We start from the raw sequence: 25,331 nt of genomic DNA on the forward strand, positions 1-25,331 counted from the left end.
AAGGTGGGGAAAGAGCCGCCGGTTCACTCGGCGGCTGCGGCTCATCCCTCTCCCCTGCACTCCGCAGCCTCCCACCTGCCCTCTCCGAGGCCTTGGCACTGCCGCAGCGCCCGCACCGCCGCGGGCTGGGCTGAAACGGGGATGGCGGCGGCTCCTGCCTCCACCCCCGCGACCGTGTCCGGAGTAGAGTGGGGAGGTGGCACCGGCAGGGTATCCATCCATCCATCCATCCATCCATCCATCCATCCATCCATCCATCCATCCATCCATCCATCCATCCATCCATCCATCCATCCATCCATTCATCCATCCCTCCCCTGCCCCGCAATGACATCACCGTGCGCGGAGCCCCCGCCCGCCGTGCGTGGGGCTGTGCCGGGGGCCGGGGCTGCCGCGCCCGCCGCTCGCCCGCCCCTTCCCTCCCCTCCCTTCCCCTCCCCTTCCCTTCCCTTCCTCCCTCCCCACCTCCATCCCTCCATCCCTCCCTCCCCGCCGCCGCCCGCGCAGCTCGGCGTCCCCCGCGGCCCGCAGGGAAGAGGATGGCGGAGAGTGAGGCCGAGACCCCCAGCACGCCCTGCGAGTTCGAGAGCAAGTACTTCGAGTACAATGGGGTGCGGCTGCCGCCCTTCTGCCGCGGGAAGATGGAGGAGATCGCCAATTTCCCGGTGAGGGACAGCGACGTCTGGATTGTCACCTATCCCAAATCAGGTAGGCGGGCGGGCGGGCAGGGGCTGCGCGGCTGGTGGGGCGGGTCCTCCTCCTCCTCCTCCTCCTCCTCCTCCTCTTCCTCCTCCTCCTCCTCCTCTCCCCGCTCATCGGGCAGCCGGGGTCGGGAGCGGGGGCTGGAGGTGCCCAGGTGGCCCCCGCGGGATGTGGGGCGAGGCCTGAGCACGGCATCCCCTGGCGGGTGTGCCTGGGGTCCGGGATGGTGCCCTGTATCCAAGGATGGTACCCTGTATCCGGGGATGGAGCCCTGTGTCCAGGGATGGTGCCCTGTATCCAAGGGTGGTACCCTGTATCCAGGGATGGAGCCCTGTGTCCAGGGATGGAGCCCTGTATCCAAGGATGGTACTCTCTATTCGGGGATGGAGCCCTGGGGCTGGGGATGGTGCAGTGCCCTGTGTCCAGGGATGGTGCCCTGTATCCAGGGATGGAGCCCTGTATCCAAGGATGGTACTCTCTATCCGGGGATGGAGCCCTGGGGCTGGGGATGGTGCAGTGCCCTGTGTCCAGGGATGGTACCCTGTATCCGGGGATGGTGTCCTGGATGCAGAGATTGTGTCCTGTATCCGGGGATGGTGTCTGAGGATGGTGCCCTGTGGCCAGGTGTGATGCTCTGCGCAGCCCCCGCAGCTCTGCAGAGTTGAGAGCCTGTTCCGGGCACGGAGGGGGTTTGGGGACCCTTGTGGGGTACCCACGGAGGGTGGGCACATGTGGGCGCCCAGCCTGCCCGGTGACCCCGCCTCGGTGTGACGGTGCTGCTCCTGGCAAGGGAAACCTGGCTCAGCAAAGATGTCGAGCGGGGAAGGGCTGTGGCATCGCTGCCAATGTCTGCTGTGGTGCACAGGCTGCCCAGATCCTTCTGGGAGAACATGTGCTCCAAGCAGGTTCTTGCTGCACTGTCTGAATCACAGAAGGGCCTCCCTTGTTCACAGTGCAAGTGGATGTTTTGTGCAGTAAATGCATCCCTTGGCTGCTGCACACCGTTTGGGTGTCTGCTTGTAATGCCATATTTCTTGTATTTTTTATCCTCTCCGTTTCCAAGCAAAAATATTTAAAGAGAATTTCCATGGCTGTAGTGCTACCTGCTCAGAGATAGACAATATGGGAGCTTTGTACCCCATCTGATAAAATCAGATAAACTCTTTTGTGAGTGCATTCTCGAGTGACTTTTTGCCTGACAATGAGATGATCCCTTTCTAGGAAATCCAAAGTCCACTGGAGATAACAGATGCCAGCTCTGTAAATGCCCTTGTAAAACAATGTTTCAGTATTGTAGGGTTCTGATTTAATTCATTGTTTGTTGTGTGAATGGCTAATGCTTTTCGATTTCCTGGTGTCCTGCTTCAAGCACGCACATTGCTATGATGTTGCATCTATTATGTTTTTATAATTTCTCAAGCAGCTTCAAGCTTTTGTCTGTACTTTTTTTTTTTTGATATTTTGTTACTAACTATGCTCTTAAATACTGGCAAGAGCTTGATAGATAATGCATTAGATAAGGGAAAATATGTAGATGGACGGCCCTCAAAATAATAGTATTAGAGTAGACAGCTACATTTAAATTGTTCTTTTAAACTGTCTTCTTCAAGATTTATATGGTGCATGCAGCACAAACACTGTTAAATTCTTTGTGGTTTAAAATTTCCGTTTTGAGAATCTGAGGCTACAATGTTTCTGTGTTAGAATTGCACCCCAATTTCATAGTGGTGTCTTGTTAAATATCCCCAGCCCATCTCAGCCAGCCAAAATATCATTGATAGCTGGCAGTAGCTTAGTTTTGATGGCTAGACAGTTGGCTGTAGAAAGCCAGCGTGCATAATCATATTTAATTTGCTGGTTTGTGCATATAGCAAGATAATATTAGATCTTTTGGGGCCCCAGTGACAGGGAACTGCCCACTTAGAAAATGGACATGCTGCAGGAGGATTTACTGGAAGTCACTGGGAGAAGGAGAAGATGGGTGAGAAATGAGGCACCAAAACTGAAGGTGCAATATTGTGTGGATGAGTTGGAGGAGCACCTTTGACATCACAATAGGATTTTATTTGCCAGGAAAGAAAATGCTTGGGTGGTGAGTAATCTGATCTCCTTGTTGAGAGACTGGATAATAATAGCATCTTCAAGCTCCACCTTCCTGTAGCCTAAAGTGTACCAAGACCCTTGGAAGCTTGTTTTGTCAGCTGCTCCTCTGTGGTTTACAGCTGATTTCGGGTTTCAGAGGGGCTGCTGGCTAGGGACAGGCATGGCAGCAGAAACTGGGCTTCCCTAGGATGGTTCCCACTGATTTAGCCAAGGTCATGCAGAAAGTCTACAGCAAAGCCAGGAATTAAATCCAGAAGCCCATTATCCAAGCTACAACTTCATCTTGCTGCTTCTCAATAGTGTTGACAAAGATTTTTCTGTTTACTGGACCTAAGCAGAATTTTCATTATGTTGCTCTAATGAAAAATGTAGGTTCACAAAACAGATTTCATGCACAAAATGTGATGATTTGGGGTGAAGTGGTTTGGCTTGTTCTGGTAACAGTTAGAGGTAGAACACAGCTGGGACCACTTACCTAGTTTCTGTGAATAAATTGTGTTTGAGCAATACTTCAAGAAATAAAAATGCACCAATGTCAAATAGGTCCAACAGAAAACTTTTCTTTTGTTCCTAAGGAAATCATCTTTGTTCAGTGTAGCAGCAGCTCTCCATCTGCTCAAACTGTGGAAAAGACCCAAAAAAGTCTGTTTGCTGGATGTGTGAGAGGCCAGAGCCTGTAGCTGCAAGCAGAAGGCTCCAGCAGTAGCTGTTGACCATATGGTGGCTTATTTGGCAAAGAAAATCCACAAGTGGCCCGGACTGCTTCAGCAGTCCCAGGGACTGGTGAAGTGGTCTGGAAGCCATTTGGAAGACACTATACACTGCAGGAATAGACAATGCAGCTCCAAACATGTGAAATGGAGGTGGTGCTTGGAAACAGTCACAGTTCTTGGTAAATTGGGAGTGACCCAGGAAGAAGCTGTTCCAATAATGGTAGAAAATCAAATGTACCAGTGGCCTTACTGGCAGTAATGTAATAAGCCTAATGGAAAGTGACTCTGCTTTAATGTGATTTCCACTGATGGATGGCTGAATAATTATATCCCTTATATCTTTAATTATTCTTAACACCTGTGCCCAATCAATGGTAACAGCTTTTGGGAGCTTCTGGACTATGAGAAACTTAATGCCTAAAGCCCAGAGACTAAGATATATGAATGTGTGTCTATGTTTGTGCATATGGGAGTATTGTAATTATAGAAAACCTTTTTTTATCGTGATGCATAATTTAAAATCAGGTGCGCTACTGAAGAAATGGAGTCAAAAGTTTCACCTTCCACATGATTTTGTAGTGTAGAGTGGGCAGGCTGAGTGGGACACACAGATTTGCAGGAGAAAATGTAAACCAGAATGCTATTCTCCGTAGTGTTAGATGACTGCAGCTCACACCACAGATGAGATACAGAGGCACTGTTTATAGGGAGTACTGTGCCTCTGCCACAACTTGAGCTGAACCGTCTCATCCTGTAGATTTCCTGTACCCTACTTGAAAATTAAAACTCTCGTCTGTGAACTTCAGCTACAGAATAAAGTTTTCCATGTATTCCCTCAGTCGCCATGCTGAGAGCCAGGTTAGCTGTTAGCTAACGTCAGTGATTTCAGTGGAATTAAATCAGCCCCTAAAGTGTAGTGTTTAATTCAGGTTCATTCAGTGTTTTATTGTGTCTTACAGTGTCACCCTGCCTGGACGTGATCTGTCCATGTGCTTACTCAGAAGTGGTGCACAAGAGCTGCCTTCTTGTCATCTTGTGTGTGTTCTAAATGGATGTGTACTTTGCATTCTTGAGTCAAAACCCACAAGTTCATGCCTTTTGTGAAACTGGTAATTTGAGAAAGCGAGCTATTTACAGTAATAATGAAGCTCTCTCTCCCATGGTGATTATTTTACCAAATAAGTTTATGGAGTTCTGTGTGGAAAAATGTCAGTTGTCGACCAAATATCAGCTTCAAGTCCAGCCGGTTCATGAGAGCTTGGATTTGGTGCCAGAACACAGGTCAAAAGAGCAAGGGTTGCCTGTGGCAAGCACATTTCTCTCCCTCTCAGCATTTTCATAGAGGTGCACACAGAGAGAAATGAAAGAGAAAACAATTTCTATTTCTGCTCCTTGTTTTTCCTATGTGGAATGTGTTTGGAGAATTGTTTACCTGCAGTGAGTGCTTGGTTGGATTCAGGTGAGGATTGTTTGAGCCTGATGGCCAATCCAACCTACGTGTGGCTGGACTGTCAGAGAGGGTCATGAGTTGTGGGAGAGTTAGAAAAAGTAGTATGTAGTTTTAGTATCCTCCTTTTATATAGTGTATTGATGTATTTTAGCATAGTTATAATAAAGAAATAATTCAGCCTTCTGAATGGAGTCAGACATCATCATTTCTTCCCATTGGGTTCGCCTGCATTTACAATACTTACCTGTCTGGGGGTGTCTTTCTGTAGATTCTCAATTTCCTTTGTAGCACTGGATTTTTGTAGCTACCCTTTGGCTGCTAGGGAGTATGATGGCTCTAGAGCTTTGCCTTAATGAAGGGCCAGCAGTGAGCTTGTGGTTCATTTCCAAGGACAGCTTTCATGTGTGTGTATTTACTGAGTTCTCTTCTTTGGAATTCTTTCACACTCACCTCTGGTGTTACGTGGAATGAACCAGGGAAAGTCAGTTTGCGTTGTCCATTTTGTAATTTGTTTGAGAGGTTCTGTGTGTACAGGTCATGCCTCTGGCAGTGCATTGTGTGCACGGAGGGTTCTCTGTTCCCCTCCTGTTCTGTGTGCCTCTCCCACTGTGTGCATGCCTCTTTTATCCTCCTATTTCTGGCACTCCTGAGTCCGACACTCCCTCCTGCTGGGTCACCAGGATGTGCCAGTCCCTGCCCTGGCTGATGGAGGAGCTCTGTGCTTCCTCTCTCTTACAGTCTCCCTGCATTCTTCCATGGCCATTTCCCTCATCCCATAATCCCTGTTATGTTCTTCCCATGTGGGGAGTCTGTGTGCCCTGGGGTTTTCTTCTGTTCTGGGGAAAGAGTTGTTGGATGCATTGACCATTACAGCTGTGACAGGAACAACTTTTCAATGTGGGATACAGAGGGTACAATATAACCAGCAGCTTCCCTCTTTGATTCCCAAGTAAAAGTAATAGACTTCAGTTCATCAACATCTAAATATTTTTTGATTAGACTTGGCACTCAGAAGTTGCTGTACTTAAGGCAAAGAGAGACTTGGACCATTGAAGATGTAGACATATGTGCTCTTTCTTTGGATATGAAGTTGGTTTAAAGATTTCTTATCTTTGACCTCTTGTCTCTTCTCCTTCCAATGAGCCTTAGTTGTCTGTGGGACCATGTTATAAAACAGATTGGCAAAATCTTGAGTAAAGAGATATGTTACAAGGAAAATGTACCCAGTAAGTATGCCAAAATCTTGTTTTCTTTATCTTGTTCACTCCTACTTTTCATGTTTTCTGCAGACTGTAAAAATCTGGCAATGAGGGTATATTTCCTGTACTTCACAGGAACAGACTTATTATTCAATATAGAGAGTATTATTGCTTGACCAAATTCCTGTGGCTGCAGATACCCAGGTGAAGCACTGCTGAGGTCAGTCCTGATTTGCACAGTCACAGCTGAGAGGAGAAGCAGGCTGAAGGGTTGCTCAAGGATGCTCCTGAGCCGTGGGAGCTGCCAGAGGGATGGGTAGCAGCTGTGGTGGATTGCAGGGGTTTTCCCTCCTAATGGCAGCTCTGAGTGGCCTTTGTAGCAAAGGCTCCTCCGGGGACACAAGCATCCACATGTGTTAAATTAATTGCCTTAATTTCCGGCGTTCTCATAGGGAACTTCTCCCGGCAGTTTTGTTGGCATTGTTTTAAAACAGCAGCTTTGCAGCTGCAAAAGAGCCAGATTCTGCAGTGCTGGATTTATAGTGCTATAACCTCTGCAGCATTTTGTTGCCTTGGGCTTAAACTATTTTCATTTAGAGAATTAATGCAAATGTTACTGGCCCAGAGGCATGCCTCGAGAAATCATGAGGCTGGCTTAAAAATCAAATTTTTACACAAAATACATTTGGGATAACTTTTCTTTCACCTCTGGTTTTTGATGCAATATTATGCTCTGTGACATGGAATGATGAGAAACCTTTTTGAGTTTCATGAATCTGGATGAACGAGTTGATATCCTTAAAATCAGAATAGAACATGTAACTTTTTCTCTCTGACAGTAACATCACAGTTATTTGGTTTCTTTAAGCAACGTGTAAAGCTCAGATATTGTTCTGTTTTAATGACAGATGAATGTGCATCAATTCCCATACCAGCTGGCCAGAATGAATGGAATTCTTTTTCAAACAGGACGGGAAGGGAAAACTGCATTGTGTAACAGAGATATGCTTTGTGAGCTGTCTCTTTAGGGTCTGTATTTGAATATTTGATAGAAATCAAATCTGTTTGATTTCATGTTCTTGATAACTCAAATCATGTTCTTTCCACCACTGAGAAGAATAAATACTCCACAGCCTAAACTCACTCCATTGAGGAGTTCAAATGCAGAGACTCCTGTACATTAATATTTCTGGGGATTAGAGCCACTGGGTTCCTGTGCTTTGAAGGTGCTTCTGAAATGTGTATATCTTTTTATTTATACATAGCTCAAAATACCTTCAGGTATTGACTCACCCTTAAATGCTGCTAGGCAAAGAAATTATACATAAAACTATAAAAAAAGTAATTGAAGACAATGTTAAGTTTGCCACTGATGCATTTGACTTGCTTTCAATGTGAGTAGAATTGAATAGGTCCTTGTATGTCTCAAACTTGAAAAAAAAAAAAGCAGAGAAAAAAAGATCTGTGGCTAAGGGAAATTCCTTTTATTATCTAGGAAGCAGAGTTTCTCTCATGACCCTTTTATCAAACCAGTGAAGAGATGTTACTAGAGGCAGAACAAATGGTTCAGAAGATGAAGAATTCTCCAGTTATCTAATAGTTTAACTGGGTCTTTTGCAAATGTAGCATAAATACTTCCCTGCTGTTAGATAGTACAAAACTCAACTTGCCTTTTTTTTTTTTTTAACAGGCATAGGAAAATAAAAAGAAAAAAAGGTTTTACCCTGGGTAAAAAGTGTATTCTGAAATCATTAGTGATTGTATTAAATTATTATGACCTCAAAGACTAAAGAATTAGAAAATTATGTAGATCAGCCAAACTCACCAGCCAGTCATTCTCATGTCATGTTAATGTTCATTTGTCACCTTAAAGATATTAATGAAGCAAAATGCTTAATGTTTTATTATGCAGTCTTATTAAAAGAAGGCTTTTCTTTTGTTGGGTACAGTAGGGACTCATACACCCCATGCTGAGGGAAAGGAACTACCCCTTGTTTAGTCCCAAAAATGCTGCTGTAGAAGTGATGCAAGCATTGGGACACCAGGCATGCAATGTGACTTTGTGGCTGCAGATTCTGTGACCTGGGATAAATCATATAATCTTCTTGTCTATATTTTCCACTGGATGTGTGGATATTTTTCATATATAATGGTAAGCATTTTTCATGGGCAAACAGATGTCACCTACCATATATATTTTTTCCTGTCAGGAGTTGTGCAGAGCCAGAAGGGGCCCCCTGAGCCTCCTTTTCTCCAGGCTGAGCCCCCCCAGCTCCCTCAGCCCCTTCTCCAGCTCCGTTCCCTTCTCTGGACACGCTCCAGCCCCTCCATGTCTTTCTTGGGGCTTCTTTGCCCCATTTCTTGTTGTGTCTTCTCAGATTCAGGTTGGAAAACAAAATGTCCTTGAAGGTTCTCTACTTAAACCAGTCTTTCAGGAATGTGTTAGAAGATTAGGTTATTACTCTAAGATCTAAGAGAAAGGGTAGGAAAAATACCAGGAGCTATATAACCATGTATTATCAGTCCAGAAATCTATGAATATATAAAAGATGTATAAAAAGCTAAAATCTTTAGGCATCAAACCCATGATGATATTGGTTGGCTGATCCCCTTTTATACTCCCAAACAGATTTCTTTCTATTTCTGATTCTGAAGAGCAGCAATGGAAAGGGCTGTAGCTCGCTTAAAACTGCAGTCCAGCTCCATGATTTGGGACATAGGTACCTTGAGAAGAATGTTTTTGTTTAGTTCAGCTATAACTTGTGTGAGATTCTGTGTGGGGCAAAATGCTGGCTCTTCAATCAGAAGGCAAATCAAGGCAAACTTTTAGCCTGTTGATGTCTTTAATAGATTTATGGACCCGACTCAGAGTTCTTGGAGCTGTCAGGATGCTACTTACCCAGCCCTTGCTGCAGAGCATGGCAGGGTGTTGTGGATTATTAACAAGGATAGAAAAGAAAGGCTTTTTGCCCCAGCTCTCCTCAGCAGGAGACTTCTGCCAGTATGAGACAGATGAATCTCTTCTTCAGGGAATCAATCTCTGTGGGTGTTGGTTTGGCTGTGCCACAGATGTCCCAGAGAACATGTCCTGGTGTGTTTTGTTTACTAGTGTTGCTGCAGTTTTAGGACCCGTGTTTTTCTCCAGGCTGGTGTTTGGTGTGGGCACCCTCGCTGTGTGGGAGGGGGGCTGCCCCAGCTGTCAGTGCCAGGTCCCACACACTCTGTGGTCGATGTGCACTTCTCATCCTGTCCTCTATTGAGTAGTTAGTGTGCTAATGTGAGGGAGAATCACGACTCAGGCCACTTTAAAACAAAATAGTACTAATGCATTAGCCAAAAATAGCTCTGCTTTGCAACCAGTTCATTAAAGCAGTGTTTAGGATACTGTATTGGGCAGAATAGCAATAATTCTGTGGATAATATGTGTGTGTAAACAGTTCAGTGACAGTATTTTTACCAAACAGAAAGGAGGTTTTCCTCCTAAATAGAATAGTGTGCTTTTTATAGCCTCTGGCAAAACATACTCAAAACACAACTCAGAATTAATGGACCCATGTCTGCAGAATTTAGCCCGTTGGTTTTAGTTTAAATGCTGGTAGCTGCAAGCAGAAAAATAAATGCATTAGGAAGTCTAAAAATCGAATACTGTGCTTACTGAATGCTGCTGGAAATTGTGTATTTAACTTCTTATGAATCCAGTCTTACTTGAGTTTTCCTCTTTCCTCCTAGAAGGTCTGAATTCAGGTTCCTTGTGTCCCACAGACTCCCTTGACAGGTCACTATTGACTATGTGGCACTTAGGCCATATGAAGGGGCATTAGTCTTAAAAGATAAGTATTCAGTCCTTTCTGAAAATTGGGGCCTCTGATAAATATTTAATTGGTCAGTCAAAAAAAAAAAAAATAGTATGGCAATATAACATCACAATTTTGGTCTTTATTCTGAATACCCAGTCTCATTTAGGAAAACAGAAGAATTGGAAAATGTGGTATCAAGGTATATACATTATTATTTTTAAAACCACAGTTGTTAATGAAAACAGGTGGAATTTGGATGAGTAGGAGAACTTCAGCATACAGACCCCAAGAGGAGATATTTTAATGTTTTGGAATTTTTTTTTTTCTTCTAATGTAAAAATCTGATTTTTCCCTCCAGTATTGTAGGGTGAGGATGAATCTGTCATACTGACCTGCAGATTTACACTGCAATTGGCCAAGGGGAATGAGCTTGCAGGCAGTTAGAACAACGGTGTAAAGCTCTGCTGTATAGCTCTTGCAGACCAGTCTGGCAGCTTTGGCAGCCCTCACTTTTAATGAACACTTGCATCTACCAATGCCATAAAAAAGTTATGAGTCATAATGGATCTGCTGCACTAGATTAGCCAAAATTTGGTCAAGCACTGGCAGATCAAGGTATAGCTAATTGGGGTTGCTAGATTACTAGCATTAGTATTTCTTTATTTTAATTTTCCACGTGGTTTCCATACAAGGAGTGAATAAAGGGAATATACCAAGGCCTTTGCATCCTTGGGTTGCAGGTTTGTCCTGCTGATAAGAGAGGAGAAACTGAAAGAAATTACCTTAGAAACCACAGAAAGAAGCAAAATTTCACTGGCAATCTTACGGATTTATATCTGCCACTTCAGTTTGAACACATCTACGATATCTGGTGACTTCATAGGAGTGCCAGTGGCCAGAAAGAGTTAAGAGAAGCCAGAGAATATCTGCACTAGAGACTGTTTCTCCCTTCCACAGTGACTAAATTTGACAAAGGAGGACATCTAACACACAGAAGGCAGAAGGAGCAGCTGTGGTGTTTGCAAGTCGTGTCTGTGCTGCAGCAGCTCCTGAGGAGCAGAGGCAGAGTGGCCCTGCTCTGACTTTTGTGAAAAACGCCAATCACTTGGTTTTTAAAATTTTAAAAGTTTAATAATAATAAAATGGTTATAAAAATAATAATACAATTAGAGTAATAAAGTTTAGAGTTAGGACAATTCAAGACAATAAAAAGCGAAGAATTATGGACGGCTGGATGCTCTCAGACACTAAGTCACAAAAAGCATGACTTGTGAACAAAGGAATCACCCTTAAACCAATACACTTGTTGCATATTCATATATCCTTCATGGTTATGCATACATTCTATTCTAAACAAGAAACTCTGTCTGTTATATGTCAACTGTTTCCTTTAATCCCCTGGTGTCGAGTCTGAGCAAGGCCTGAAGAAATTAACTTCTTCTGATAAGAAACCATAAATTCCTCTGCTTTGGAAGATTTAGGTGTTCCTCGAAGCGACTATCTCATTCCTAAAAAAAAACCATCCCCACATACATAGTCCCTATTTTAACATTATGTCAGAACCTAAAACTATATTTAACACACTACGTAAGAGAATTAATACAGCATAACTTTCTAACATTACACATATAATATTCATTGTAACATTTGCAAAAAGCCAATAATAAAATATGCATTTTTCACACTTTGCCCTTGCTGCTGAGGCATTGGCCATGGAAAGGGCACAAAGGAAGAGTTCCCAGTCACAGGGACTGCTGGGGCCTGGTGGGATTTTTAATGAATCCTGGTTCCTGTGCATCATTAGGTAGCCCAGGGAAGCACAGTGCATCCCCACCAGCACGCTCCTGTTATGCAGGGTAGAAATCCAGGCTCTCAGATAATTTGAAAAGATCTCCTAAAGACACCTGCAGATTCTGGCAGGCAGTAGCTCCTCGAAGCTGTTTCCCACCCCCTCTCTTTCCAAGGCATTGTGTGGTAAACTGGAACACTCTGTTCTCCTCAGGCATTTTATTGACAGCAGAGGAGCTTGTCAGGAAGAGCATTTCTCAGGTACTTTGCACTGAAGTTCCTCAGATGCTGACTGCCTCCATTTTAGCTGGAATTGGGTAAGTGTTCATGAATTCCATGTCTGTTTTGGTGATATGAACCTTAGAGGTAGTAGGGTGAGCAGTCTTCCTCCTGAATGAAATGCTGCAAATGAAAGAAGAATGGATAGAATTGCTGTGAACTTATTAATGTGGCATTCGGTGCCAACCTTTGGCAGTTTATCCCGTTTTTCAGTGATTGTCCTCTTGTGTTTATCCTTCTGTACCATCCCAAGTGAGGTGTGCATGTACCTGTGCAGGTGTTGAGCAGCACAGGGAGGAAGCAGTGAAGATACTGGGGGCACACAACATCCATTGCCTCAGCAGGGTCAGAAATCTAGGGAGTACAGAGAGATGCTCTGCACACTTTTAGTTTCTTTTTTTTTTATTTAGCTTGCCTCACCTTTTTCTTCTGTCCAACAGGTATCATAATTTTCCTTTTTCTTAGAAAGTCTCTGTGACATTTAGATCTGGCCAGGTTTTGTGACGGATTGGGATTGCTGGTGTTATTCACATAATCTCCTTTGATAATCTCAGTTTCAGGAATTTACTCTACTTTCCATCTGTAAAATGATGGTTCTTGCAAATCTCCACAGAGGTCACTAAGTCAGCTGGGTCAGATGGCAGATTTCTGTATGTGTAACACACAGATGGGGATGCAGCAGAAGACTCACATCCTGTCATACTATGGCATTTTAATGAATTCTGCTAGCCCAGGTCTAAACTTGGGCTTTTCATTTTGTGGCTAGGTACAGTATCCCACTTTATTTGGCTTTTCAGCCAGCTGGTGTTCCCAAGGTTGAAGATGTTGCCCTAGCAGCCAGGTCTGAAATTTGGGCTGCCTGTTGCTAGGTTAAATCATCCTTCCTAAACTAAAATAACATTTAGCTCTGATACATTTAATTTGAGTTGGTTTTAGTCCTAGCAGGGATGAGAGAAGGTCATATGTGTGTAATTATACATATAAAAGCTTTTAGATTTTTTTTTTTTTTACTTAAGCATGTGATGCTTTAATTTGTTCTTTTAAACAGCAAACCAAGTCAATAATAATTTTTTTACATGGAGCTTTTGGAATATGTGTGCGTGTGGGATAAATAATAATGGATTAAGGGTGACAAGTTAAAAAAAAAATCACTGTTCCCTCATAAGTTAATTTCCTAGTTTTCAATTTGCATTAAGACCCTGAAATTCCAAAGCACAGTAACTTGAGTGCTAATGTGGGAAAAAAATCAGGCTAAAAAAAAATCAGGGAAAAACCACAATGACTGACAAATAAGAAAACTAGCACAAAGTTCATGGCTGAGGGAAATTGAGAACAGTGATCCTACTTTAGGTGTAGGGAGGAGAAATTCCAGCTCTGGATAGTCCCAGCATTTCTCTTTCAGCGTGTCACTGGTTTTGGTGGAAACACTTTTAGGTGGAGACTTTTGAGTCTCCATCTAAACCCCCTCTTTGGATGGGAAATATGTAATTTCCCACCTCTGCAGTTCTCCGTGGATTTGACACAATCAAGCCAAGTCTGGTGCACAGCCACAGGTCTGGGCAGAGCCAGGTAAGGAGGTGCTCCCCATGTGTTGGAACTCAAAATGTCCCTCAGACATTTTTGGAGGTTCTAGGTCCAGGTCAGAAGCATTTGAGACCCTGGCAGGCAGCTGGAAACAGCTGTGATTTTGAGTTTGAGCCATGGAATGATTTACCAACTTTTTGAAGGAAGAACAAGAAGTCACAAAAGTTTAGATGTTATAGTAGAAGTAGTTACAAAGTAGAGGGAAGAACTTTTTAGTGCTGTACAGGGGGGTTTTAATACTTGTACAGGGGAGTTTTGGTTTTGTACATGGGGGTCAGAGGTTTTAAGTTGGAGGGATTTGGGCCTTTCCTGTCCTTTCCTTCCTCTTTCTTCTTCCTTACCTCCATGTTCTTGGTGATGTTGGTACTCACAGATTGATTTAGAGTAGAAAAGCACCATTTAATATAGGTAGTAGGTATTGGGGAAAAACTGTAAACATTCATCACGTAATGTACCATATAAAAGATAACAGCAAACAGGGGTGGGGAGAGAGAAGAAGTTATGAGTCAGAGAGGATGTCAGGGTGTGTGTGTGCTCTGCCTGAGCTGCTGAGCAAACCACAGCAGCCAGAGAAGAAAATCTTTTAGGTAGCTTACAATAAACTGCCTTGAGACCGAGCAACAAGAGGCTGCTGATCCTTTCTTTGGAAGCACGGGTTGGAGGAGAGACTTTTCCACCACACGAAGCCACCCCACAACCTAGGGTGGTCTTTGACACCCATGGGGGCTGTGCTCCCTGTCCTTACTTTTAACATTTCTGCTGGACTTTGTGGAGAGCTGGTGCTGCTCTCCAGAAGGTTCAGTGTGGTTCTGCCTCAGCCCTGCAGCCCTTCTGTATTCAGAGGCACAATAGAGATGGCAGCTTTCTGCCTAGAGAGCAGCTGAGCAATGAAAAAATAGTTTATTGTGTATCCCCACTGAGTTATTTCTTTTCCTTTCAGGGAAACAGGGCTGCTGTGATAGCATTTCTCTTTGCAGGTGGAATTGGAAATACTGAAATAAATTATGGAGAACCAGGGTGTTTCCGGTGAGAATAAATATTTAATGAGAACAAGGGTTGTGCTCATTCAGAGTCGCAAGGACTGATACTAAAGTACTGCATGAATGTTAATTTTAATGCATAAAATATATGCTTGAACTTAAAAATGCAGAGTGAACAGCCTTGGGGGCAAGTGTGTATTAAGTGTGTGACAGCTGTCTGAGTGGGTGATGATAATATAAAAGTGACTTTTTTTTTTTTTTTTTTTTTTTTTCTGTCCCAAACCTTTTTAATTTACCCATCAATCAGTAAGGGAACAGTGGAATCTTGAAGTGCTTGCTGTCCAAGACAATTCTTGGATGTGTGTGTTCACTCCAACCATTGGCTTCATTTACCTGTTTCTGTCTCAGGTTAAAAAATAACCAGAATAATGATAAGTAGGTTTGGTTGGTTGGTTGTGGTTTTTTTTTGTGTTGGACCAATGTACAGGATTGGTACAAAGGTGCCTGTTTGTGGGTACTGTATTGCTAGTTAACATGAATTAACTAGTGACTGTTACAAGTGACTTGCAAAATCACAAATTATTTTCAAGCTCAAATGGTCATGATCCCAGAGTTTACAGCTCATCATTCCAAGGACTGGGATGCAGGAGCAGGCTTGGGCTTTGTAACCAGCTCTGGAACCATTACTTGTTCCTTTAGGCTACACAAGAGAGTGGATAAATCCTGGTCTCATTTCCCTCCCTGCTCACAATAAATAATTAATCATGGGTTAAATAATGGGTCTGTCTTTTGCAGTTTCCAGGGTGTCCCACCCCCTTGGGACTTTTCTTCTAAACTGTGGGGTCCCTCCCCTGGCTCGCTGTAATCTCTCCCCATTCTGTTCATCTCACCAACAGCCTTTCTCTTCATAACCCTCTGTCAAATATCCCTGTTTTGAGGGCTCCCTTCCTGCCTGAAGGTAAAGTCACTTTGAAATGGTTTTCCTGTGCAAAGGTCCAATTGAAGTACCTATTAATTTTCCAAAGTGCAGTCACTGGCCATGATATCTAATGGTTGCTTTGTAAATGTCCTCAGAGTGGGGAGAGATGCATAATTGAGGCTTCTAAAGCTGGTGACTGACTCACTGTGTGTGGATGTGCTTGGGGCTTTATCCACTCCATAACCTGGAGGCATAAATAGACTCACAAATCATTGCATAACGGGGGCCTTGCCTGCAATTTAGAATAAAGGTCTCTCAGCACAACCACTAATGCATTTTGTGAACTTGGATGACCTCTGTTCACCTCATTTTTTAGTTTCTAAAATGGAAAATAGTAGTATTTTGCCAAGGTAACATTTACAGAGGTAAAACCTTTTGTTAAATGCTTTGCAATTCGCAGGTTAAGTGATTTGGAGACAGAAGTGTATTTAAATTGTTACTGAAGAAAAAAAATCTCAGGTCTATTGCATGAAAGATCTGCATGTATTTAAAATAAAACCGAGAGAGCTGTCATACTACATTAAAACAGTAGTAATAGACTTAACTCGCAGCAGACTGCTGAGGACAAAAGCTGCCATTATTTCCCTGTTTAGGTCTCCCTTCATATGGCTGTGTTTAGATAAGAACTGTAATACAGTCTGTTCTCTCTCATTGTTTGGTTTGTGCAGGCACAGGCTTGCTGCAGGAAGTGGTGTATCTAGTGAGTCAGGGAGCTGATCCAGATGAGATTGGACTAATGAATATAGATGAGCAACTTCCAGTCCTAGAGTACCCTCAGCCCGGTCTGGACATCATCAAGGTACAATTTATTGCAAAGAAAGTCTTCCAGCATTTGGAAGACTTTCCAAATTTATTTGTCTTTATTCTCAATTCCATGTGTATCACTTCATTTCATCCTGTGTCCTTCTCGTCAGCGGACTTGTTCAGATTGTTGCAACGATTCAAAGTGTTAATAGGTTATTTTAAATGGCTTTTATTAATCTTCATTGTGTTCTGTTTAATACTTTAAATGTATCTCCATGTCCTAAATATCGTGGCAGTGCGTTTTCTGAATCAAGGTTCCAGGCCTCTTTTGCTTATGTAAATAAGAGCTGGCCAAATGAGGCAAATTTGCTTTGATTCCTTCCATGAAATTGTGAAAGAGTAGCCAAAAATGCAGATATCCATGCATCTGTATTCCCACTGCTCCGAATTTACACATCTCAATCTTTAGATCCACAGATCCTGGCTCCCTGCAGACACTGTAGGGTGCAGTTTGAGGGATCTGGAATATCCTGCATGAAATTCCACACTGCTAAGAGTCCCTTGAAGTCCAGCTGCATGACACATGAGTGTGATCTTGTCCTTGCTGCAGCCACTTCTGACAGAGGCACGTCTTGGAATTCTTAGGAAAACTATACAGGGCCATCCTGTAACAGCTGCAAGCTGAGGCTGGCAGGGATAGAATTAAGCTGCTTGTGGTCAATAACAACAGCCTCAGCCTGCTTTAGGCTGAAAGTATTTAGAGGTCAGACACTGCTCTTCTTTTTCATCTGTGATGCCTAATCCAGTGAGACCTCGGTGCTACCCTGCTGCAAAAAAGTGGTGGCAGTAGTAAGAGGTTTAGTTTGAGATTACACATTCTTATCTATGCCACGTGTGAAGCTTGTTCAGTATGGACTTATTCCATTTTTAATAGCAGAGCATGATTCATATCATGAGACAATTTTGTATCAAATTACAGAAAAAATATTGTTTGAAAGATGTTTGCACACTCATAAACCTTTGGGACTAATTCTGAGGTAAAATAAAATGCAAGGGTAAAATTTGGAAGAAGTTAGGGGCCATATTTTCAGAGCTTCTGAGAGTATTTTTCAAGGATTTTTAGTGGAGGCATCACTGGAAATAAAGTGAGTTTGATATTAAGAATCTTCAATGGTGATAGTATCTTTCTGAGAAGGTCCTGCAAATGGAGCTACTTTGAAAACAAATGGAGCTACTTTGAAAACACTTTATCACCAAAATGACAAAACCCCCAACACATTATCCAACCTTTTGATATTTAAAAACCAGATGTAACTCCCTGACCTGATTTGGAGTCCCAAACTCCTGTTAATTTTAGGAAGTGAATTTGTGAATAGAAGTCAGTGTAGTAGAGGGCTTCAGGTGTGACAGTTCAGGGCAGCTCAGGATGTACCCTGAAAAAGTGCTCAATAGGAAGCAATTCTCTCTGCTTTATTTTAGGAGCTGACGTCCCCTCGTCTCATCAAAAGCCACCTGCCCTACCGGTTTTTGCCTTCGGACCTCCACAACGGCAACTCCAAGGTGAAAATGAGCTCGTGTTTGTTTTTAACTCTGCTGGCAGCAGTTGTGTGAGTGCTTTGGGATGAGGAAAAAGCTTTCAACAAGATGATTTTCCCCCCCATCACAGGTAATATACATGGCTCGAAACCCCAAAGACCTGGTGGTGTCTTATTACCAGTTCCACCGCTCCCTAAGGACCATGAGCTACAGAGGAACGTTTCAGGAGTTCTGCAGGAGGTTTATGAATGACAAGTGTAAGGAGCTGTTCTCTCTGCACACATTTATTTTCATCTCTGCGTTCCTTCTGCAAGTACAGAAGTGAACTGGATAAAGGTGCATTTGTTTTGCATATACAGCAAGGAGGTTGCTGCGGATAGCGCTGCGGGGATTGAGATTTGTCCGTGCAAACTATGGGCTGTGCTTTTTGTAAATATTTGCCTTACAGTATTTGACCCCCTGGCTACAGCAGTTTTCCACCTGAACCAGTGCAAAACTCTGGTGTACTCTTCTGAAATTCAGTTTGCAAGGTGCCAGGCACCTCCTAAAAAGGGGTGAATACTCCCAGCATCATTTGATTTCAGTTATGCCTCACTATCAGCTGCTTCTCAGGAGTGTTTCTGGTCCTCAGGTTTGGGTTTATTTTTCTGGTAATTCCTTTAATATTTAAATTTCAGCCAAAAGCTCACGGTTCATACCTTGGAAGTTAACACCAAATTCTCTAGTTTGCATGGGCCTTACCTGGAGTGCACCAGTGAGCTCGAGTGAGACCCCCATGAGGAGGCAGCTCTGTGAGGAGACTGCAATAACCAAGGAATTGCCACACTCTCTAGCTAAGGAAGAGAAAAATTCCTGCTGCCTTTTATTTCTCTGCAGTATCTCCTCTGATACCTAATGTGACACTAAGAATTCAGCAGGTACCTTGAGCTCTGAGAGGAGGATCTCCTCTAGATCCAGAGCAGCAAACCTGGAATTTAGGGGAGCTGATGCTGAAGGAGCTGTGTAATACCAAAGGGAAGAAATAAGTAAAGCCTACCAATGGAAGTTATTTAACAGGCCTTAAGAAACCTTTGCTGCTCCTTATCCTGCAAGCTTGAGCAGGATTAATGCTCTCCTCCCATTCCAGCCCAAAATGGATGCATGAAGGTAATATCAGTGGTCCAGTTACCAGAATGAAGCAATTCTTTTTCAAAGAGAGAAGGTGGCTTCAAAATACAAACCTAAGAAGTTTGTTTTATAATTTTTCTATAGCTGCTTTGCCAAAAAGATAAAATTGACCAAAAAAAAGGGAAAGAATTTAAAAACTCCTTATTTGTTTAACTCCTACCTTGATTATGTGAAGCACTTCGTGAGAATTAGTCACTGGTAACAGAAAAAAAAATGCAGAATGCATTTCTCGTGGGGTTGTCTTCTAATCCTGGCAACAAAAGATATTCTTGAGGTTGTAAATACCAAGTGCCAGTGGCTGAACCTCTGGTAGAGACACATAGATTGGCTGAAATCAGTGCAAATGTGGATTTAATCAGAGAACTGGAAAACAAATGAGTAAAGTTTCGGGGGCAGGGTTAGGTCTCCCATTTACATGGGCCAAAATGAGACACTGATCTCCTGGGGCTATGAACCACTCCAGTTATTTCTTTTTTTTTTTTTTTTTTCCTTTTTGAATACAGCTTAATAACCAAAGTGTTCATTTTCCTCTTGCCAATCATAATGTTTTTGCAGTAGGATATGGTTCGTGGTTTGAACATGTGCAAGAGTTTTGGGAACACCACATGGATGCCAATGTACTTTTTCTGAAGTATGAAGATATGCATAAGGTAGGTTAGATGTAGCAAAATGGTGTTTTTATCACATCTAGCACCCTAGTTTTTAAAATACATAAAGCACAAAATTACATCCTTATGTCCATATTTGGGCTCCCTAATGCCTGATACCATTTTTAAAGCACTGGCTTTAAAAATTCAGTAGCTTCTACAGACTTTAGGCATTTTCGTATCCATATTAATTTCCTGGGGAGTCTGCCTGCATGTATAGGCACTGAACTACTTGCACAGAAGGCAGTGATGTGAAACTGTTCAGTACTTGCTATACTCAGCCCTGGGCATTCATTTAAAAGAAATGTCTTGCTCTATGCACTGCATCCATGAGGAAAAAAATATATCATAACTATTTTGTCCTTTGTATTTGGCATTTTTTGGAATTACTTGGTTGTTCTGGTTTCTGTGAAACAAATCTGAAAACAATGAGGGTATGATCATGTAGCATAAGGTAGATATAATTATTGAGTCCTTACAGTATGCTGTCTAATAAATACACTTAAATCAGAAATCTAATGGAAATATTACATATTTCTTTTTGCAGTAATATTTTTTGATGGCTAATGAAAATACTTCAGAATGTTTATTTGACTGGAAAACTAATGCAAACATAGGAAAAACCCAGCTCCTGTTTCTAAACCTTTAAGAAGAGGAAATCAGGACAAGACTCAATAAAGCTTGGGTAAATGCTAATTCCAGCTTTACTGAGCCTTCTGATGGAGTGGCATTCTAAAAGAAGGTGTATTACAATCAGAGTAAATGAAGTTTAGTGTAAATAATTTCAATTCCATGGTTTTGAATAATTAATGTATTCCTAGGTGTGCTCACCAGCTATTGGCATCACAGCATCCTTCTGCTTCCTAATAAATATTACTGTTTTGTCCTTGCAACTCATACTGAGGAGCCCTGGAATTCTGGAGATGTAAATGAATGGTGTTCTCAGAGGCCACCTCCCCAGATCCTTCCCATCTACATGAATGCAGTCCCAGAAGCTGATAAAGGAAGAAGGGCTCTCCTGACATTTTTAGTCATTTATTTGACTAAGGTCAAAATCCAAGTAACTTTTAAATCCTCTGAAATGCACTAGTATCCCAAAGGGATCAGTTCCCTGAAGTGGGAAGCGTCACAATTACTTTTCAGGTGTTCCCTGCTCCAGCATCTGAAGGTTACATGGCCATGCTTTCTGCCAGCCTGTCTTGCTCTAAATACTCAGAGTGTGTTTCTTTTTAGCAAATTGGAATGGGGCAAAACTTCAAGGCAGTGGTGTTTCTACAACTTCTGCACTTGCATTTTTCACTCTCACTGGGATGTAACTTGCTTTGCAATATTTAAAGTCATTAAAAATGTGATTTTAATTATTGTGAAATGACGCAGGTTTCAAATGCTCTCTTGCAGGACCTAGCGACAATGGTTGAGCAGCTGGTGAGGTTCTTGGGAGTTTCTTATGACAAAGCACAGTTGGAATCCATGGTGGAACACTGCCATCAACTCATTGATCAGTGTTGTAATGCAGAGGCTCTTCCTGTTGGCAGGGGTATGTTTAAAACCCACAGCAAAACTCTTCCTGGAGAAGTTGCAAGTAACTTCCAGGGTGTGTTAGATGTCAAAATATTATTGCCATGTAAAGGATGGGAGGGAGCTGACTGTTGGTGCAGTTTGAGGGCTGGGTTGTTTTGCAGCCAGGTTAGGTAGAAGTGACTGAAAATGATGGAAAAATCCAAGATGAACGGGGTAATGTCAAACCACTCCATCAGAGAGTCTTTGTCTCACTTTGATGGATTCAGCTCTTCGTGCTGAGAACTCTGCACTGCTCCTTCTGACCTCCGGCATGCCAAAGCCTACACCATGTCACACAGTATATCCTGGCCTGAGCCCTGGGGTTTGGGTAGATTAGGTTTTATAGAATAGCAGATATTTCTCATTTGGAAGGCATAAAATTACAAGAAACCAAAGCTTCCCTTATAAGCTTTTAACTTTAATTTCCTACCTCAGATATTTAAAATGTGTTTACCTTACAGATGTTTATTCTGGTGAGATTCTTTCTCTAGGAACCTGAAGGTGCCGTGTGATCTGTTGCTACATCTGTTTGATAAGAAATCAAGTCCTTTCAGTTGCCTTTGAGAAGCATAAGAGTGAACTTAGGCTCCCTCAAATTATTTTCTGTGGGCTGCTCTACATCACTTTTAAAAATGAGGGAACCAGGTCAAGATGGTCAGTTCCTCTGTTGCTGCTACATAGACCTTACCCAAACATAAAAGTACCTCCTACACTAATTTAATCTAGTTCTATTTGGACCTTTCCCTTTTTTTCCACCCATACCACTTTATGATACAGCATCACACATGAAACACGTTTATCATGACCACAAAGTTTCTCAGAGGAATCAATTTGCAGGTTATTGTCCCTTACTCAGGGATTATGTCAGGAATACTTTGGTCTTACATTTCTGTGTGTAGGAGCCCTTTTCATATTACCATTTTCAGCCAGCCTTCATGTGATCTGCAAATTATACCAGGTGCAATTTTTATAATTATTTTCAAATCTCTGATGAAAATGCCAAATATCACCAATCCCTATTGACTACTAATTCTGTCTTAGCTGGTTATTTATTCAATTATCACACGTTTGGTTGGGACATCCCAAAGTCTTTGGATAAGGTGCTCATGTGGATGCAAGGCTTTGCAGACAGCAGGGTTGTGTTCTCCTTGTTGGCCCTCACATAGTCTCTTATTTCTACTGTCTACAAATGTTTCAGAAAGAAGCCTTCATGTTGTAATAGAGAAGGAAGGGAGCTACAGCATTTAATGTGATACTTTGTCATTTGTTCACTGTGTGCTTTTTAGTATAAATATCCTTATTTTGAATTTCTTTTCTTTGCTGTCTTTGGCTTTTACAATATTTTGTTACTCCAGAATGTAGCTTCATTAGCAGTGCTTTGTTCCTTCTCTGTTTGTTTCTGTGACAAAGAATGGTGGCAATGACATGACAGCTGATTGTAATTACTTTCAAATATTTTAATTTGTCATTAGTTACATTTACTTTATTATTTTGCTTTATTTTAGTTCTTCATATTTTTTTCTTTTAGCACATTGATCTTTACTCTGAAGATAACCCTGAACTGCTGTGAAAGCAGAACCATGATTAGATATGTTACTTATATTTGACTCTTATCACATCATAATTTACGCAGTTGCATGATTCAAATCATAAACCAGGTGGGTGACTTTTTGACAAGCTATCAATTGATATGGCAAAAAAGAAAATAATTGTTACAAATAATCCACTGTGTGTGTATGTCATTTGTAAAATTTGTCATTTGTCCATATGTGTTTTTAGGGAGATTCAGAAATAAAAGGAGTTTTTTTTACCGAGCAGCAGAAGAAAATACTCATTATTCAATGGGAAATAAAGGGGTTTGTGTTTCATGCTGTACTTTTTGCTGTTATAGTTGTCAGAGCAAGATTTAAGTTAGTATCGGATGTTTATGATTGTAAGCATTTTCTTAATTTGTTTTTTTTAAAATATATGAGAAATTTGGTGAAAACAATAAATGGCATTATCAGTGTCAGGTTATTCTGGTCTTTGGATCCTGAAAAGAAACCAGGACCCTTTCATACCTTCAGGAATTATACAAAAGCCCTGATTTCATAAAATGGCCCTTTCCACCCATGCTATACCATCAGATTAATGTAATATGTTGATGTTTCAGACAGTTTTGTATTTGGTCTCAATTATAAAGTTCCTGCATAAAAGCAATGGTAATTGAATTAAATGGGTATTCTTTTTATGCATCAAATGCATAATTAAGCTCCCTGCATGTAGCTTTGTTCTTGCTGTTATGATTAAACTCTGGTAGCACAGTCCCAATTCTCCTTTCATTTATTCCAGTTGAACAAGTCTGGATTTTGTCTTTATCTCCAGCATAAATGAGAAGAGAATTGGGCCTCTCAGTCTGGTTATTCCATGGGGCTTATTTAGCCACAAGTAACCCTGGCTGACTTTGAATTAAATATATTTTGGGCTGCATTGAAACACTTGTTAAGGGGGCTGCTGCCTTTGGCTGGTAGGTTCAGCAGGGTCACCAGGTTATGTTATGTTATTGGTTGGGTTCCATAGATTAATTCATATGAGGAAGGTGTTCAGTGTCCCTATTGCATCCCCCAAATCTTCCTATTCCTCGTGTTCAAAATTAAAATGTCAGTGGCACAACTTGAGTACATGGCACTTGTTCTCTTTAAGAGATGGAAACTCGTGTTTAACAAACAAATCTCTCCATGTTGAGAAATGGAAATTCATCTGTTGGACTTATCTCTGGACACAAAATAATATAAATTAGCAATGAAAATGTTACACTCCAATAGTCAGTTTTATACCCCACATTCTCTGTACTTTTGGGAGGGTTCTCTAAGCAGCAAGTTCTGGAGGCATGGTAATTTTGAAATGTGTTGTTAGCTGTTGGAATTACTAAACAGCCATAGCTTGCACTGAAAGAAGAAATCCACGTTTAAGTGAACACCCAACCCAAAATCTGTGTTTATTTCTGGTTAAGGGCAGAGTGAAGTCTCAGACAAATCTGAATTCCTCCTGTGTAAGGCTGGTGCAGCTGAAGACGGGTTTTATTTGAAGGCTTTGCAAGGGTAGTGCCAGATTAACTGGGTGAGACAATGAAAAACAACTTTAGGTCTCATTAAGCTCTCAGAGAAATCCCAGACTGATCAGAATCTCGCACCTGATACTTGGTGCCCAGCACAATTAGACTGTAGGTATTTGGTGTCCTGTTACATCCACTCTCTGACTTGTGTTCTTTCTCTGTGTTTCAGGACGAGTTGGGCTATGGAAAGACATCTTCACTGTTTCAATGAATGAGAAATTTGATTTAGTTTATAAACAGAAGATGGGAAAATGTGACCTCACATTTGATTTTTATTTATAAAAAATGCATGCATATGATATCCAGATATAGCTAGAAGTGCTTTATGCATTCATTTATTACCTGCTGGACAAACTACTGTAGCTATTATGTGTAATAAGATTTAAAGAAAGAAAAACAATCTAAGTAAACCATATCAGATGCAATTATCTTTGATCCTGAACAGCTGTTTATCTTCTAGTATTTAAGTTCCTTGTCCACAGCAAGAACTTCCCAGACAAAACTAGAACATTCAGCTGTTATGGAATGTATTATATACGTATAAGGTATGTATCATATATGCAACTAGAATGTACACCTTTTCAGCCCCACATTGATTATTTAATGTGTTTTACAAAAGCTTGTCACTAGAACCTAAATAAACATCTGTAAACCAAATAAAAATTTATTTCTGAGGGAAACAAGTAACAGGCCAAAACAGTATGCTAGAATGATCTCAGGGGTTAATCGTCACATTTATTTTTATAGCAGGTATAACCAAGTATAAATAAATCCCATTCCAAAATAGGAACTGATCCAAGTGGGGTTCACACATTAGGTTCTGCACACCCTTATCTGTGTGATTTGGGCAGGTTCTGTGCACTGGCACACTCTGGGAGACAGGGCTTGTTCTGATTTACAGCTGTGATTGTCAGCCTGATCCCAAATCCCACCCATGCCTTTATGGACACAGCTCAGAGCTGGCTTCCTGATGGAGGCAGTTCAGCTCCTTGCCCAGGGACAGCAGATC

General features: G+C 41.8%; 1 protein-coding gene across 2 annotated transcripts; it reads left to right on the forward strand.

Annotated features, from left to right (window-relative positions):
- The first annotated feature begins 441 nt into the window (after nt 1-441).
- On the forward strand, nt 442-24,979 carry SULT4A1 (sulfotransferase family 4A member 1). 2 transcript variants are annotated; one of them, XR_012051661.1, is made up of 8 exons: nt 442-708; nt 16,243-16,373; nt 17,798-17,878; nt 17,985-18,111; nt 19,577-19,671; nt 21,067-21,205; nt 22,757-22,886; nt 24,492-24,722. XR_012051661.1 is itself a non-coding variant. In NM_001245814.1 (7 exon segments), coding segments are annotated over 7 exon segments (855 nt in total). In that variant the 5' UTR covers nt 511-539; the 3' UTR covers nt 24,605-24,979.
- Nucleotides 24,980-25,331: the final 352 nt, after the last annotated feature.

Source organism: Taeniopygia guttata, chromosome 1A (assembly GCF_048771995.1).
Source record: "Taeniopygia guttata chromosome 1A, bTaeGut7.mat, whole genome shotgun sequence".
NCBI classification, from domain to species: Eukaryota; Metazoa; Chordata; class Aves; order Passeriformes; family Estrildidae; genus Taeniopygia; species Taeniopygia guttata.